The sequence below is a fragment of the Ictidomys tridecemlineatus genome, chromosome 15, assembly GCF_052094955.1.
Source record: "Ictidomys tridecemlineatus isolate mIctTri1 chromosome 15, mIctTri1.hap1, whole genome shotgun sequence".
Lineage (NCBI taxonomy): Eukaryota > Metazoa > Chordata > Mammalia > Rodentia > Sciuridae > Ictidomys > Ictidomys tridecemlineatus.
This window is the reverse complement of record NC_135491.1, coordinates 54,648,454-54,664,524: the sequence shown is the minus strand read 5'-3', so window position 1 is coordinate 54,664,524 and position 16,071 is coordinate 54,648,454. Positions and strand designations below refer to the sequence as shown.

The 16,071-nt window shown below is 54.2% G+C and overlaps 1 protein-coding gene across 1 annotated transcript in view; it reads left to right on the top strand.

Annotated features, from left to right (window-relative positions):
• Cdyl2 (chromodomain Y like 2) overlaps positions 1-16,071 on the top strand; it is a 164,373-nt gene that overhangs the window by 108,097 nt on the left and 40,205 nt on the right. Inside the window, exon 2 of the mRNA XM_078032717.1 lies at positions 1,333-1,930. Within this exon, the coding sequence (XP_077888843.1) occupies positions 1,333-1,930 (598 nt within the window). The remainder of the gene's footprint in view (positions 1-1,332; positions 1,931-16,071) is intronic.

Sequence of the window (16,071 nt, the reverse complement as noted above, 5' to 3'; positions counted from 1 at the left end):
GCTGTACAGAAACCACTGGTGAGGCAAGGCCGCTTCATGGCAATTCCAACGTGCAAACACAGTCACATCATGACCCCTGTGCACCTACTACTCGCCTCCATCAACCACAACATTGCCGATCCGCTCCCTCTGTGATATTTTCTTTTCTTGAGTTTCAAGGGCCTTTTCCTTACTTGTTACTTAATTACATCAAAATTCCATTCTTTAAAGGTATATTATATGGACATTGAAATACACTATTGAATATGATTATTTGCTTTCTCATATAAATTTAGCATTTTGGGGTTAGAACATTGGGAATTTTCCACATTTTTTTTTAATTTAAAAAGTTCCAAATCTGTAGCAGGTTGAAAGAATAGTAAATGAGCTCTCAGATACCCTACGCAGGGGTGCACCGGCTATGGCGTTAGACTGGCATTTCCCTTGGAGAGGTTCTTTAAAGACATGTCGATTGTCCCATGTGGCTTAGAACCCCCTCCACCACATCACCACTGTGCCTCGAAGGCGGCTGTGCATCCCAGGCGGGTTGCCTCAGTCTCCTCATCTGTCCAGTGGGAACAATAGTGCATGCCCTGAGGTTACCAGGCACACTGTAGGCTCTCAGCAGATGTCACCCATCTCTGCCTCCTAGCTGTGCCCCATGTTGCAGCCAGATGGGGAGCTGTATGGGGACAGCTGGTATTGTCAACCCAAATCCCTGTTGGTCAGTGCAGAGGCCTCTTGCTGTTGAAAGAGTTGGTCTAGCCTAGTGACTGGAGAGTAGGTCTGGGATGACAGCCTCAGAACCTTGCTCTGCCCCTGCCAGCTTTGAAACTTGGTTCAGTTGCATGATTTCTGTGGGCCCTCAGTGCCACATGGGGGATCACCTCACTGGGCGGCTTCCCTGGGGAAATGAGAAGGGAGAGTGGACGCCAAGCCCTGGGACAGTGTCCACCTCAGAGTATCCAGTGACTGCCACTGACGGACAATATAATTATAAGTAAATTAGCATATACTGTCTGTGTGATTGCTTAATAAATGTTATTAGTGTAAGTAAGGATGACACACCCACTCCAAATTGGTCTTTAAAAGCCCGAGTCCACTTGCTGTGCTGAAAAGAACAAAAATCTCTCAAGCGATTCTACAGGGTGGGTGCCACCAAGGGCGGGTGCAGATGCCCCAGCCTGGCGGCTTCCTGAGCCACGCTGGGGAGTGACCTGGGTGTCTGGGATTTCCCGGTGACCTCCTGAGGTCAGCCTGCCTCCCTGCTCACACCAGAGGCCTGTGACCCCTGCCAGGGCGGCCTGGTCCGGCCACTGACCCTCTTCTCTCTTTCTCCACTCTCTGTGCCAGGTGGAAAGGATCGTGGACAAGAGGAAGAACAAGAAGGGCAAGTGGGAGTACCTCATCCGATGGAAAGGCTATGGCAGCGCCGAGGACACCTGGGAGCCCGAGCACCACCTGCTGCACTGCGAGGAGTTCATCGACGAGTTCAACGGGCTGCCCGTGCCCCGCGACAAGCGCCCCAAGGCCGGGAAGCAGCCGGGTGCCGGCAAGCTCCTGCGCGACAGCCGGGGCGCTGGCGACAAGTTGGCCCCGCGCCCCGCAGAGCCCGGCAAGAGCAAGGCGGCCTCGCACAAGCGGAAGCGCATCAACCCTCCGCTGGCCAAGCCCAAGAAAGGGTGCGCAGGCAAGTCCCCCGGGCCGGGGGGCGACAGGGCCACCAAGACCGTGTCCTACCGGACTACCCCTAGTGGCTTGCAAATCATGCCCCTGAAGAAGGCTCAGAACGGCCTGGAGAACGGGGACGGGGACGGCGGCTCCGAGAAGGACGAGAGGCACTTTGGGAACGGGTCCCTTCAGCCTGATGTGGATTTGGATGACCCGGTTGGAGAGCAGGATGCTGTGGACTGCGACGGAACCCACTCCGTGCTGGTGGAGAACGGGCTCGGTGGGTGCTTTACTTTCTCTTGGGTTGGGCGCCCGCCTGGGTGGAGGGTTTTGCTTGGGTTTCGCTGCAGCCTAGGGAAACACCAAGAGCCCATCCTTGACTCTTGGCCACTGTGCTTCTCTCTCCTCTCACCTGGGGCCCCACAGACGTGGCTTCCTGCCCACCTGGCAACAGACAGCTTCACGCTGGGGAGGCCGGCCTGGCTGTGGCTCTGCCAAGGCTTGGAATGAACTGTTAATTCCTGACTGTGCTGCAGGGCAACATCTACATCCGTGTCCCTGCTGGTAGTGCAGAGTCCCCACAACCCGGGACCCAGGTCTTGTGTCCCCAGAGGTCTGGCCCCAGGCAGAGGCCACGCTTGCAGCCTCACCAGGGCCTGGCAGTGTAGCCCAGGAGGGGCCTGGGCTGGGGCTGCTCTTCTTTCTTAGACCCATTTGAATGTGGAGTTCAGCAAGCCAGTGTGTCACCTGGAGCTTCTTCCTCTCACTGTTGTTAGGTAGGTGATCAGTCTCATTTCTATGCTAGGTCCTAGCCATTCAGGAAAATTTATAAACGACAGAAATCTGCTCCAAAGTTCTGGAGCCTGGGAAGTCTGAGATTGGGGCGCTGGTGGAGATGGCGCCTTCTAGCAGTGTGGCTAAGCTCCCTCAGCCTTTTCCAAGGGCACTAATCCCAGTCACCGTAGCAGAGCCCTGGCGGCCGGCTCACCTCTTAAGGCCCCCTTCTAGATGATGTTGCACTGGGGTTAGGTTTCAGCATGTGAGTGGGGGCCACAGCGTGCAGACCACAGCAGGCCCCACGTCCTGCCCTGAGGCCCTGTGCTGGTTGCGCTGGCTGGCACCTTCTTGCTCCATCCCGGAGCAACACTAGATTGGGTTAGGAATTGCTCCCTTCTGCTCCGTCAAAGGCAAAATTAAAGAAAAAGAAGGCAATGGCCGGGGAATTCAGTCTCCCAAACCTGACATTTCCTTACTAGTCAGATTGCTCCTTGGCGGAGTCCTTAGTGGCCTGCGTTTTTCTGGGAAGCCATTATGCCCACACCCTCACCCCTCAGACACCTTGTCTACCTGCTGGCCGTTTTTTCCTTGGCTGTCAAAGCCCTAGGCCTTGGGACAGCAGGAGATTCTGTGTGTCATGGCCAGTCTGTGCCCATCAGAGCAGGGCCATCAGATGCCCTGGGTGGAACCAGAGTGGTAACAGGGATGCCAAGATGCAGGTGGCACTGCTGGAGGGGACGGCAAGGCAGATGCCTGTCAGGGCAGTGATGTGACTGGAGTTGGAGGGTTTGCAGCAGCGGGCTGTGCTGCAGAGAGCGTGCTGTGCTGCAGAGTGTGCTGTTCAGGGAGTCTTGTTGGGGAATCGGAGCGATCGCTTTGAGGTTCATCTTTGTCCAGAGAGAGAAATTTCACCCAAACAGGATTTATTTAGCTGACTTTGTCCCAGACTGACTCATATTTCCGCTTGGGGATCCCTCATGCTGATGTGACTGTGCCTGCTAACATATGTAAGAGCTGTTTGTTTTAAACATTCATCTCTTGGGGAGAAGTGGGCTTGTGTAAATGAGGCTTGGCATAAACACCCATGTTTGATGTTCCCCGTGACAGCTGCCAGCAGTCGGAGCTCCCTGTTGCAGGAAGGGTGGCCAGGGGAGTTTCCGAGGCTCTGCAGGTGCAGGCGCAGGAGCTGGGCAGGATCCCCAGCACCCTGGCTCTTGGCAGCCCCTGGCCTGCGCAGAGCACAGCTGCCCCAAGAGTAGGGAGAAGGCTGAGGGAGGGCAGTTTGCTGACCAGCTGCCAGCCTACGGTATGAGGGAGAGCAGAAGGTGGCTTCTCGTCCTCTGCCCCTCTCCCAAAGTGGGTGGAGCCACTAGCCATTTATTCTCCATCCTTGGGTCTCACTGATGCTGACCTGGTCCGTGATCTGACAATGGGCAGGGTATCCGTGACCAGGAGAACAAGGCAGGGCCTGGCCTGGTGAGACCCACGGGAGCCCGGCTAACTCAGAGTGCTGTGTGAGACCTCCCTCATCCCTGGTCTCTTGGGTTCTCCACCCCATGGGCCCAAGCCTGGTGGAGAAGAGGAGGCTCCCCACCTCTTCTGTGTGCTGTTTCGGCTACTCTGAGAGGGTCTTTTCCTCACCACGTCCCGTGGCACTGATGCCCATGAGATCCTCCCAGATGGTGGAGACCACGGTCTCAGGTCCCATGTACGTTAGATGGCCTGGCAGCCATGAGAAACACAGATCGCAGGGGCACTCGACCACCGAGCCACATCCCTGGCCCTGTTTTGTATTTTATTAGTGCCTTGCTTTTGCTGAGGCTGGCTTTGAGCTTACGATCCTCCTGCCTCAGCCTCCCCAGCCACTGGGATTATAGGCATGCGCCACTGTGCCCCGTGAGGTGGACTTTTAGTAGGTGCCCAGTGACTGTTGAATTCTGAGACATCCTCTGTGGCAAAATTGGGTGGCAAGGAAGTTTCACTTCAGGCATCAATTTAATTTGATTTAATACTGATTTTTGAACACTTCCTCAGTATCACTCACTATGCTCAGTACTGGCATAGCATAATAGAAAGGTGGGTACGGACTTCTCTCTCTGAAACTTACACCCTACTCTCCAGTAGGTTGGAGTGGCTGCCTGTGGTTCCATGTTGAGAAGGCACCTGAGGCTAACCCCACGGGAGGAGTAACATGTATGTCACACACTCGGTCTGCCTTTACTACAGCCATATTAATGTCATCTGTGGCCATTGGCACGATTAAGGTCCCAGCCGCTGTCAGCCTTTAACACTCTAATTAGAACTGCCTTTTTATCCTGGTCTTGGGGGACTGCGGAGAGGTAGATTCTGGGAATCCTGGCTAGAGATGGAAGGGTAGATTCAAAGAGAAGTTAGATGTTCTTGGACAGACTCATAATAAAGGTGGTGCTGTGGTTCTAGAACTTTCTATCAAAGAGTTAGAGGTATATTGAAACAAACCATGGCTCCACTTAGATTTTCATCCAGAGGGAAGCTTTGATGAAGGCAATGTCCATGCCTAGGTGGATCCCTGAATGACCTCCTCCTAACCCCTGGCCTAACCCCACCTTCCTGGACCTGGCCCAGGGATCTGGTTCCCAGTGGCCCAGGGGGCACGGGGTCTGTGGCACCAGAGGCGGCTCCGCGCTGCCTGCTGCCCTGGCATGTTGTGCCCTGGGGTGGGCTATTGCTTTCATGTGTGGTAACTCCCTTGGGGAGCTGAGGTCCTGCCTGCAGACGGCGGCTTATGTAACAGCGCTCCCGCCGACTGCTGACTCCCCTGATCTGCTCGGGGGAACGAGTGCTAAATCCGGGCTCCAGTGGGTGCTGTTTTGGTTGCAGGCTGCGTTTCCCCCAGCAGTGTTTGTGAAGTTTATGCCGCGGCTCAGAAGGGCTCTTGATTCTGCTTCTTCTCTGGGAATGACAAATGACTGTGTGGTCCCCAGACCATCTGCCTCAGTAGCCCTCGGGGAGCTTGTTAAAATGGGCTACACCCTGATCACAGGAACTGGGGTCTCAGGGGGCAGGGTGTGAGTTAACCGTATTAAATGCTGAGTTTTTAACAGCGTCAGGTGTGGACACGGAGGTATTTGATGGTGAGCGACGGTCATAGCTCTGTTTGTTGGTCCATCTGAGTTACTGCCTGGATTTTAATTTTCTAAGTAGGAATGTGATTTGGTCCTTCAAAGGTTTAAGACCTGAGCTTCTCCCCTTGCTGGTGCACTTCCTATGAGGGCTGTCTTTCTGGGCCAGACGGGGTCCTCTGTGGGAGAGCTGCTGGGTTAGTCTGCCCTCCCATTCTGTGCAGAACTGCCTGCCCTCTCTCGTCTCAAGGGCCAAAGCCTGCTGGCTTTGCAGCGTCGCATGAGCCTTGTACCTGTAGAAACATCCGTTCCCGTCGAGCCCTGGAGTGGTGCACACACAGAACCCCAGGGTTCTCCAAGTGACCGCAGAGCCCACGAGCAGCCTGCTAACGCGGAGCCCTGTGGCCCCACATCCATTTTTTTAAAAATTTCTGCTGATGTTTTCATTGTGCCGGGCACCGTGCTCTGCCACCCAGGCCTTGTACCTCAGACCCGGCACGGTTCAGTGCTGTCTGGGTCATTCCTGCCATCGAACCAGTCAGCCCGCAGATACACGGCCCCTGTTCTCTCCATTGGGTTTTTAATTGATCCCAGCCTTCACTGTGGAGCGCTCCCTGCCCCTCGCAGCGTGTCTCCGAGGACGACGGCAGTACTGAGCCATGTCTTCAAGCACCCGGCACTGAGCACTAGCAGGGCAAACGCCCCACGACTCTGGAGACCCCGGGCCTCCCAGACCCCCAGAGAGGGTGAGGGCAGCCTTGTGGCAGGCAGCCTGGGCATCTGCACTTGTAGCCAGTTCTCAGGAGCTGCCCACTTTAGAGCCACTGTCCCAGACCCCTGAGCTCCAGGGTACTTAAAATGGAAACACAGAGGCTTGTGGATGCTGGTTGGCTCCTGGGAGAGCTGAGGAGCCCGTGGTTATAAAGGTTCTCACTGGGGCTGGTGAAGCCAAGGTTGGAAGGAAGGCAGAGGTTTGGAGTTCAAGCGCCTTCTGTGAGCCTCGTGGCAGTCCTGGGAGGTGGCTCTTGTTCTGCCTGTTTTACAGAGGTGGAGACCGAGGCTCTGAGTCTCAGGCTGGGACCGGGAGAGAGACCCAGGCGGTCTGACTGCAGGGCTGACTCTGAACCCCCGTCCAGCCGGCTCCTGGGAAGTAAAAAGTAATTCCCAAGCCTGGGGCACAGAGTGCTGTGGGACCAGAGCTGCTGCTTGGACAGCCTCCTCGCTTAGTGACGGGGGGCGGGGGGCACAATCCGGAGCCTGAGACCCTGGAACGAACTCCGGGCCATTGAACTTGAAAATCTGGAAGAAATACACCGAACAAGATTGAATCGTTGTTACGAAGCTCTCAGAAGAAGCCCAAGACCGGCTGGTTTTAGAGGCGGCAAGTCCAAAGGTTCTAGAACAAGTAATCTAACCATGTAGGTCACACCCCTCCCCCCTCACCAGAAGGCTACAGGGAACAGAAGAGTGGCCTCCTGGTGCCTCCCAGGGGCCCGTACAACCAGGATTCCCACACCAGACAGAGGAGAGGGGAAAGTTGTGGGCCAGTCCCGCTTCAGAATACAGCAGTAAATGAGCAGCCCTTGTGGGCTTGTTCCAGTTGCCTGGAGACTTCCTCAAAACTGGACTGTTCCAGAAACTTCTCACCCCTCACCCTGAACTTGACCCCAGTTCACGACCTTTGGAGTCACTACTACTTCTCAAGGCACTCAGCTTGTCCTGGAAGAGGCTCAGGGGAAGCTGACTTGTGACAGCTCTGGGCATCACCCAGACTGCCCCGAGTCCCAGGCCGGATGGGCTGTCCCCACCGCAGTGCCTGGGCACACTCTTCAGCTCCCACTCACAGGCCAACAAGCATCTGAACACTAATTTTTTGGTGTTCAGAAGTGGGTGATTTTTCAAATTAGTGACATCAATAAAAGCCCACGGTTTTCTGTTTTGCTTTTCAAAGTGTGGCAAGTGAGAAAGGTGTGCGAGTGAATAGACCTCAGACCCTTCTACATGGTGATGTGGGGACCCGTCCAGCATGGCCAGCCTGTCTTCTGGACAGCGCGTGACTGTGGTGGGAAATGTGACTCTTCGGGCAGGAGCAGCCTGGCCTTGCAACTTCAAGGGGGAACTGGCTCCCCCGAGTGGGTTCCTGGTCCTCAGCTTCTGGGAGAGGCTGAGGGGGCCTTGGCCGTGGTCAGGCTGTGTAAGTCACCAGATCGCTTTCTCTGCCAGCTCAGACTCGGCTTTCCGCACTGTGACCTCAGAACAGTCCCCCAGGTGCAAACAGTAACAGGGTCCAGTGTCTGTAGAGGGAGTCAAAGCCACAGTGAGACTCGGTTTACCAATGTGCTTGGTGAGCCACTCCTCGGGAATGGACTCCCACCGTCACTTCTGCGCCCTACACTGCTCCACAGCCAGTCTTCTTCCTGCTGCTGGAGGTGAGATCCAGCTCTCTGTGGTGGGGACAAAGCCACAGAACAAGGCTGCCTACCATCCACCTTGCTCTGGACGGGGAACACAGGTGCAGAGGTTAAGGCACAATGCCAAGGACAGGAGTCGGGGAGTGATGCCAGGTCTGGGTGCCAGCCTCCCGGAGGTCTGTGATGAGTGTGATAGAGGCCCGGGGCACTGTTTTGGGCCACACCGCTAGCCTGCCTTTGGTCTTCAGGGGTGGAGATGCTGAGCTGGGGTCTCTGTTCCTGGGGATTTTTCCCTGGGGCTGTAGGTTAAGATGCATACTTGTACACATGCTGGTGAATCTTAAAGGAAGTCCCCTTGATTATCAAACTTTATTTCAGTGATAGAGGAAATGAACTTGGCTGTCATCACACAGCCAGGGGATGCCTGAAGGCCACCTCTGACTGGGTTCTGGGACCCTGTTCTGAGATCCACAGCAAGGGCAGGATCGCGTTCTGTAGTCCTCAGCGTCTCTCGCTTCTCATCCACCTGCCCTCAGTACTTTGCTGGAAGCCTGCTCTGCCTGGCTGAGCCGAGCACCTGGGCCCATTCCCTGCCTGTCACCTCCAGGTGTGTGGAAGGCGCTGACCACTGCTCACTCTTCCAACTCCCTTTTCATTGGGTTTATGCCTTTTATAGAAAGTGTACGCTTTTTGAGTGGTTTTCAAGGAGGAGGATCAGCAGGTCGTGTGGTGTCTCTAAGCCCCCAAAGGGTTTCCTTTTCTCTCTTCTATTTTTTTTTAAGTTACAAAAGTAAGGTGCACATACAGTGTTGAAAATTCAGACCACATGGGAAGGGCAAGCTTTTTAAATGTTTGCATCTCCCTCTTCCTTCTTCCCAGGCCCTCTTTGGAGAGGTGACTGCTGTAAATATTCTCTCTGAATCTTTCCAGGCTGTTTACCAAGTCCATCATGTGTATATAACACGCATTACATATTGCACATGTTATATTTACTTAAATATTTGGTGATTGAGTGGTGGCTGGAAGAGTCCATTTCACTTCTATATCTATCATCTGTTATGCCTCTCTGTCATATCTATCATCTCCCCGCCTATCAGCCACCATATACCTCATCTATCACTTATCTAGCTAGCTATCATCTGCCATCTATCCTATGTATCAGCTGTCTGTCTTTAGCTTCATCTATCATCTATCATATTTGCTTGTATCTATCTATCAATCTATCAATCTTCTGTCATTCCTCTGTCTGTCATCTCCCAGGCCTTCCCGAGGTGACATCTGGATAGGGCCAGAGGTGGTGAGGGCTTCCTGTTCTATGACTTGCTCCCTGTCTGGCTGGCGACATGTGGATCCACTCTCCTCTTTTTAGCTGCTTAGGATTTTGCAGCGAGCCAGGACTTAACTGTTCCTCTCTGATGACGTTCAGGCTGCTGCAGAGGCACCCGCTCTTGCCAACCCTGGCTATTGCCAGCCTTTGTAAGGCCTTCCCGAGCTCCGTTGTTTAATTTTAGTTCCTCAGTGCGGGAGAGTCTTCTCTTGCTCCTGTGTCTGTCCCTGGGAGCTGCCGGGTGCAGGCGTGCTGCTACCTGGTGTGCTAGAAGGTCTGTGGTCCACCCGCCACCTCAGACTCTGGGCCTAGTTCTTTATTAATGAAATGCAGATAATCAGACCTTGTGAGGCTGGGGCAAAGAATAAGAGAATTAACTTGTAGGAAGCACTTAGAACATTACCCACCCTATGGTAGACATGTCTTTACCTGTTATTTAAATTCTTTCCCTATTTTTCAAAGTGGATCTCTGCATTTTCTGAATTGTTTTTTAGAGCACTTTAACTGTTGTGTGTATTAGTTACTTAATACCACACTCATTGAGTGGTTATATAAACCAGGAACTGCTGAGACAAACACTTGTGCCTTATGGAGACACATAGAAGGTACAGTGGGAGCCACAAGCAGGGGCACTAAAGCCAACACAGGAGAAGGGGCAAGAAGAGTGAGGAAGAAGGTAGGATGGCCTCTGCAAGGACTCAGAACCCAGGAACAGCGAGTGGGTGCCGGCCACCACGTCACAAGGGGTGTGGCCCTCCAGCCTATGTCAGACTGCCCTCCAGGAGGCAGAGGACCAGGGAATCCTGTGTGATCAGGGGCGGTTCAAGAACCAGGTCGCAGCAGCACCAGCCCACCTTTCGTGCCATGGGTGTCCCCGTGCCTGCGCACTCCCTCCCGCCACCCTCCCATGGCGGTCTCTGCTCATCCCACACTCTGACTCCAGCAGCGGCTGCCTGTGGAGACCTTCCCAGGCTGTCTGGAGACCCGTCCCTGTCTTCATTTGCACACATAGAGCCACCTTCCCTCAGGGGCAGCATGGTCCTCGGTCTGTAAAGCCCACGGCCTGGTTATTGAATGGTCTCGGTCTCACCCCACGGTCAGGAGCTCCTGAGATGGTCGCCAGCAGGTGTCTAAGAAACAGCAGGGCCAGTGGGTGGGAGAGGGAGCGAGAAGTTCCCACGGCTGGGGACCAGCCACCGCAAGCCCTCCTAGCACCTCTCCAGGCTACACTGGTCCCAGTGTCACCCTCCCTCCCTGAGTTGTCTTGCACACTTGCTCGTGTGCAGCTTCTTGCTCCTGGTCACTGTGGCAGAGAGCTACTGTTTTGTCAGGACTCTGACCAGCAACTGAAGGAGCCCTTCCCTCGTCCTGTCTCTGCCGTTTTCTCCATCTGCCGTGGTGCCCTCCCTGCCGCTCCTGTCGTCCACACGGTCATGGCCAGGCTCCGTCCCCTCCAGAGACCAGCGTGGCCTTTCAGCAAGCGCCTTCCTGTCGAGTTACGTTCTCCCGTCGCTATGGAGGAGGAAGTGCCCGGCTCATAATGACTCCTGCCTCATGTGACATGGGCTGTGGGGCCATGGGCTGCTTTGGCAGAAGCCCCAGGCAGAAGGGATTTTGAGATTTCTCCTTCAGATGGTTGTGAACTTCCGAGGCAGCTACGGGAAAGATCAAGCCTGGGCTTTGTCCCTCAGGGAGGGGTGAGGCGGTTCTCAGCTTTGAGTTTGGATTTTTCACCCCTGCAACAGAGCAATGAGATCCTGCCTCACAAGATCAGGCGGTGGGTGCCAGTCAGCACCTGAAGATGTTCCGTCTCTTCTCCATTTGCGCAGCTGTCCATTCCAGCCCCCGAGGGTCCTGCTGACTCCAGGAGGTGGACCTCACTGTGCTGTGTAAACCATCAGGCAGAACAAGGGGCCCCACCTTGGGATGTGGGACACCTGTCCGTCACTTGTTGACTTCCCTGACTTTCCCACCTGGTACCTTGGGGACAGTGTCACTGAGTTGCAGGTTTCTGTCTCCTCGCCTGTTGTCTGTTCTTCTGTCATTAGAGCTTGTAGTTTATCCCACCTTGCCCCACGTTGGCAGAGAGGACATCTGAGCCGAATTCTGGGAGTTCAAGCAGCATATTCCCACTGCTGGCCCAGCTTCCCACGCGCGACCCCTTGTGTCACTTTGTGGTGGAGAAGGAGAAACTTCTAGTTCCAGGGTTTGTTGAGCATGTCTGTGTGCCTGGCTTGGCTCTGGATGCTCAGGACACCACTGGGATTGTGCTCTTGGGGGGAACCAAGGAAGGGGCCAAACATAAGGCACCATGACTGGGATGCAGGAGCATCCAACATGCAAGCAGAACCTTCTGGAAAGAGGAGACGGGAAAAGAGACCTGAGACCCGAAGGACATGCAGATGTGTGCAGGGAGAATGTCTGCAGAGTCCCACCCCAGACGTCACCCATGCACTCCCTGTCGCCTCTTCATCAGGTGTCCCTTAGGTGACCCCTGTGAGCCAGTGCTGGCACCTCCTCATGCCACCATGTGCCCTGTGCTAGAATAAAATGGTGAGACAAGATGCTCTCCGTTTAGGGAAGAGGACAGATAAATAGGGAAATGACACTCACAGCCACAGTTCCCATACCGTGTCACTACTGAGCCCTGGCTGTGAGCAGTGCCCTGGTCCAGCAGCTCAGTTAATCCTCACGGGCAGCAGCCATCGCTGTCTGCTCACAGGCAGGGAAACCAAGGTGTATGCCACTGAGAGAGCTGGCCTGTGGCCCCTCAGGCAGTAGGCAGCCATTGCAGCCTCTGGGCCCGCGTGGTCTGGCTCCAGACCCTCTCAGCCAGGCTACTCTCCTGCTGCTTTAGGGAGCCCGAGGAGAACGACATGATTTATCCTTTTAGGACCATACTTTTTCTCCTATAATTCAGCTAAAGCAGGTTGTACGTTGCCCCCCTGTGAGCTGGGAACTGAGGACATAGAGATGACCAGCCTCGTCTTCCAAAGAACTCCAGGCTGATTAAACTGATGAAGGGGGGTCAGCTGGTCCCCAGTGACCTGAGTGTGCTGGCAAGTCAGGAAGGACCAGGACCCCCACCTTGGGAGCCAAGTGGGCGGCTGTTCCTGGGCACCTGGGGCAGGAGAGGCAGGTGTTGGGTAGAGAAGCACTGAATGGCTCTGGAACCCCCGGGTGTAGGTGGACGGGAGTGGCTTTGCCGGCCAAGGGGTCAGCTGAAGCAATGGCTCAGATACAGGAAACACAGAGTCCAAGAACCTCGAATAGTCCTGAGGATCCGGGTGTTGGAGGGACAGGAGTGGGAGCTGAGGCCCCACAGCAAGGTGGAGCCAAGGCGAGGCGCGTTGCATTTCCACAGAGGGGCAGCAGGGACAGGAGCTGCAACACCTTCAGCAGGGTCACTGCAGAGCAAGCCACTGCGAGGATTCCGCTGCGTGCCAGGAGTCTGGCGCAGCAGCGCTCTTGGAGCCAGGCGGCCTTGGAGGGTTTCAGTGCTGCAGGAGGCATGTTTGACCTGCGGAAGCAGTTTTGCATTTTGAATTTGTGTTTTGCTCATCTGGCTGTTGCAGACCAGACGTTTAGATGTTTGACAGTAAACATCACAAGATGTTTATAATCCTCAGCAACTCCAGGTAATCCTGGGACCTGAACTTCCTTGAAATGCGGAGCAGATGACTTTTATCAGGCACAGTTATAGCAGGCCAGGCGATGGCCCATGTGGCTGGGGTTCTTTATGCCTGTGGATTTGAGCTTTGCAGTTTCATTAAGGCCCTGAGGTCGGGACTTCTGTAGGTGGACAGTGGGGAGCTGGGACATGACAGCTGTGAGACAGTGGGACAGGCAGGGGGCTCCGGGTGCATGCTGAGCGCTTTGGCCCTACACTGTGACTCTCACAAAGTGCATGGGTGGGTCCCTCAGAGGGTTCCAGCTCCAGGCCCTCCCTGCCCGTCTTCAGAAGATGACACCCTGCCCCAGGCTTACTGCATGCAGGAAGCTGCTGCAGGTGGCAGCGCCTTGTTTCCACTGCCCTGTTGGCAGACCAGGTCTCCACACCTGACTTGGCCCTCTGTCAGCGCCTCCCCCGCCCAGCAGGCCGGCGCAGCCCTTGTTCACAGTTCTCCTGCAGGTCGGCCACAGACCAGGAAATGGCCCCTGCCCCAGACCTCTCGCCTTCTCTTCTGAGAACTGCAGCTGGAAAACCCCGACCCTGTGTGCAGATCACAGCTCTGCTCAGCAGGAGCACTGCTGGGTCTTCCCTCTTGCTGCTCATGGCTGTCCTTTCCCATCCATGGCCCAGTTTGCCACCCGAGGTGCTCAAGTGTGAGCTGCCCTTAGGCAGTGCCTGCTCCTCCTCCTCTTTATGGTTATCTGCTTCCCAAGACAGGACAGACGGGGGAAAGGGTGGCAAGAATGCACCTGGCACTGGCATCTTTATGGGACTGAGGAGGGGCCCCTTCCCAGCTCTTTCCTCATGCTGCTTTCTGGCCTCTCGTCCCCTCTGTCTTTTGGTCGGGGTCAGGGACTTCTGTAGGTCCTCTGTTCTAGGTCTAGCCTTTGTTCGTTCACTCACCAAACAAGGGCCTGAGCCCTCCCCTGTGCTGCTCCATGGGCAGGAGCAGCGACGACAGTCTTGGCCTTTAAGAATCCGTCTGGGGACGAGGAGGGAGCCAGACATTCAGGAGAAGCTGAATCGAGATATGTGAGGTGTGCTTGGGAATTATCCTGGAGTGTGATTTCCTGCCCAGTCCAATAGGGTGACCCCCAGCCACGGGTGGCTAAAGTTAAGTTTCAGTTAATGAAAGTTAAAGAATCTAAAACTTTGAATAGCTGTCTGTGGCCACTGGATTCGGCTGTCCAGCTGCTGAACATTTCCATGATTGCAGGGTTCAGGCCACATCTGTTTCTGCACCCCAGGGACCGAGCACATCACAGACGCTCAGGGAATAGGTGGCAGGAGGATGGAGGACAGTGCAGTGTGGCTGTGGGTGCAGCTTGGACACAGCCGGAAGGGGGGGACATGACGCCCTAGGAAGATGTCCAGAGGTCACTGGAGCTTCATGGGGAAGGACGAGCTCTCCGACAGGTTGGGGGAACAGGTATTCCCTCCGAAGGAGAACCCCCCCATGTCCCTGAAGTTCTCTGTGTCCTCATGGCTGGAGCCACACAGGTGCTACTACGTCCTCGCACTCTCCTCCGCATGGCCCAGGGGTGAGATCTCACTGGGCTGCTGGGAGGCTGAGTGCCAGGTGTGGCACCCGCACAGGCTGGTCCCCTGGGTGTGAGAGCAGGCTGACTGCAGAAGGGCACGTGTTTCCACGCCTTTCCCTGAGCGCTGGACCTGCGGCAGACACCTCATGGTCTGATAATGAGGCGGACATGGAACGCACCCCCGAGTCGGGTCGGTGCTTATGAGCTTGGTGATGCGTGTGGCTGCTGAGTGGCCCCCTCCTTGTGGGTTGGCCCCTTCATGACCTCACTGAACACTTTGGGGGACACGTGCTGTTGGCTGGGCCCTGGGCTCAGTGCTACAGACACACAGGAGAGTGAGTCCCAGGCTTGTTCCCTAAGAGCCCGCAGTCTGGTGGGGATGTCTGGCAGGTGACAACAACACAACAGAGTGAGCTCTGCTTGGGGACAGCGTCGCACGATGCAGGCAACAGTTGTAGTGCCTGGTTCCTTCCTGCTTTGTTCAGCAGAGCCTGGGCTGATGGGAGGAACCTTGGACATCCCCTGGAGCAGCGCCAGGCGGAGGCCTGGGCCAGGGTGAGGTTTCTGAGTCCTGGTGCTTGAGTCCAGCATGCCGCCCCTGATCTCCCAGATGCCACGTTCCGACCTCTGTGTGGCAACCTGCGTGTCGTGGACAGAGCGTGCCATTGCTCCTTGTCCTGGCTGCCTCTGCCATCCTCCATGAGCTGGGCAGCATTGCTCCCTTGTCGTGGGCCGAGTTGAGATGCCTTCTTGTGTCTTTTCCAGGCATTCCTTTTGTCCAATCTTATTATCTTTGTCTTCAAAATATCAATGTCCTCTGATCACAGGTTAATATGATTGTTAATTTATTTGAATTATTTCTATTTTTCATTTCATTTTAATTTTTTTCTCTGCTCCTCTCACCCTGTCCCTTGACCTATCAAGATTTTTATTGGGGGCTGGGGAAATGGCTCAGTCGGTAGAGTGCTTGCCTCACATGCACAAGGCCCTGGGTTTGATCCCCAGCACCCTCTCCCCCCAAAAAAAGAAAAAAAGAAAAAAGAAAAAAATTTTTATTGCATTGATACATTTTATATATATTTTCTCCCCCTCTAGTGACTTAGAAGCCAGCTGTAGATTATATTTGTATTTTTAAATTTTGGCACACATATCTACCTCGTATTTTTTTCTAACAAATGGGATATCTTCCTACTAAATATAGGAAGGTACCTCTCCTTAGCTTGCAATTGCATTAGTATATCCTTTCTATATCTTATTATTGTTTCATATATATAATAAATGTTAAAGACCAAAGATCATTATTTTTATAGCTAATAATTACATTTACTGAAAAAAAATTTATCTACTTTGTTTTCTTTCCCCTAGGTCTTTTTCTGAATTAACTTTTTGATTTGCTAAAGTTTCTCTGAATATTTATTTCAGAGTCTGTGGTAGATAACCTCTCTTATTGTATGAGTATCTGAAAATGCCCGTTTGTTGTGGTCTTCTGAATGCTATTTTAGCTGGGTATAAAAATCCTGGTTAATGGTTATTTTCTCTTGTCATTTTGATGATAGTAGCTTATTTTTTTAAAGCCTCCCATTGTTGCTGT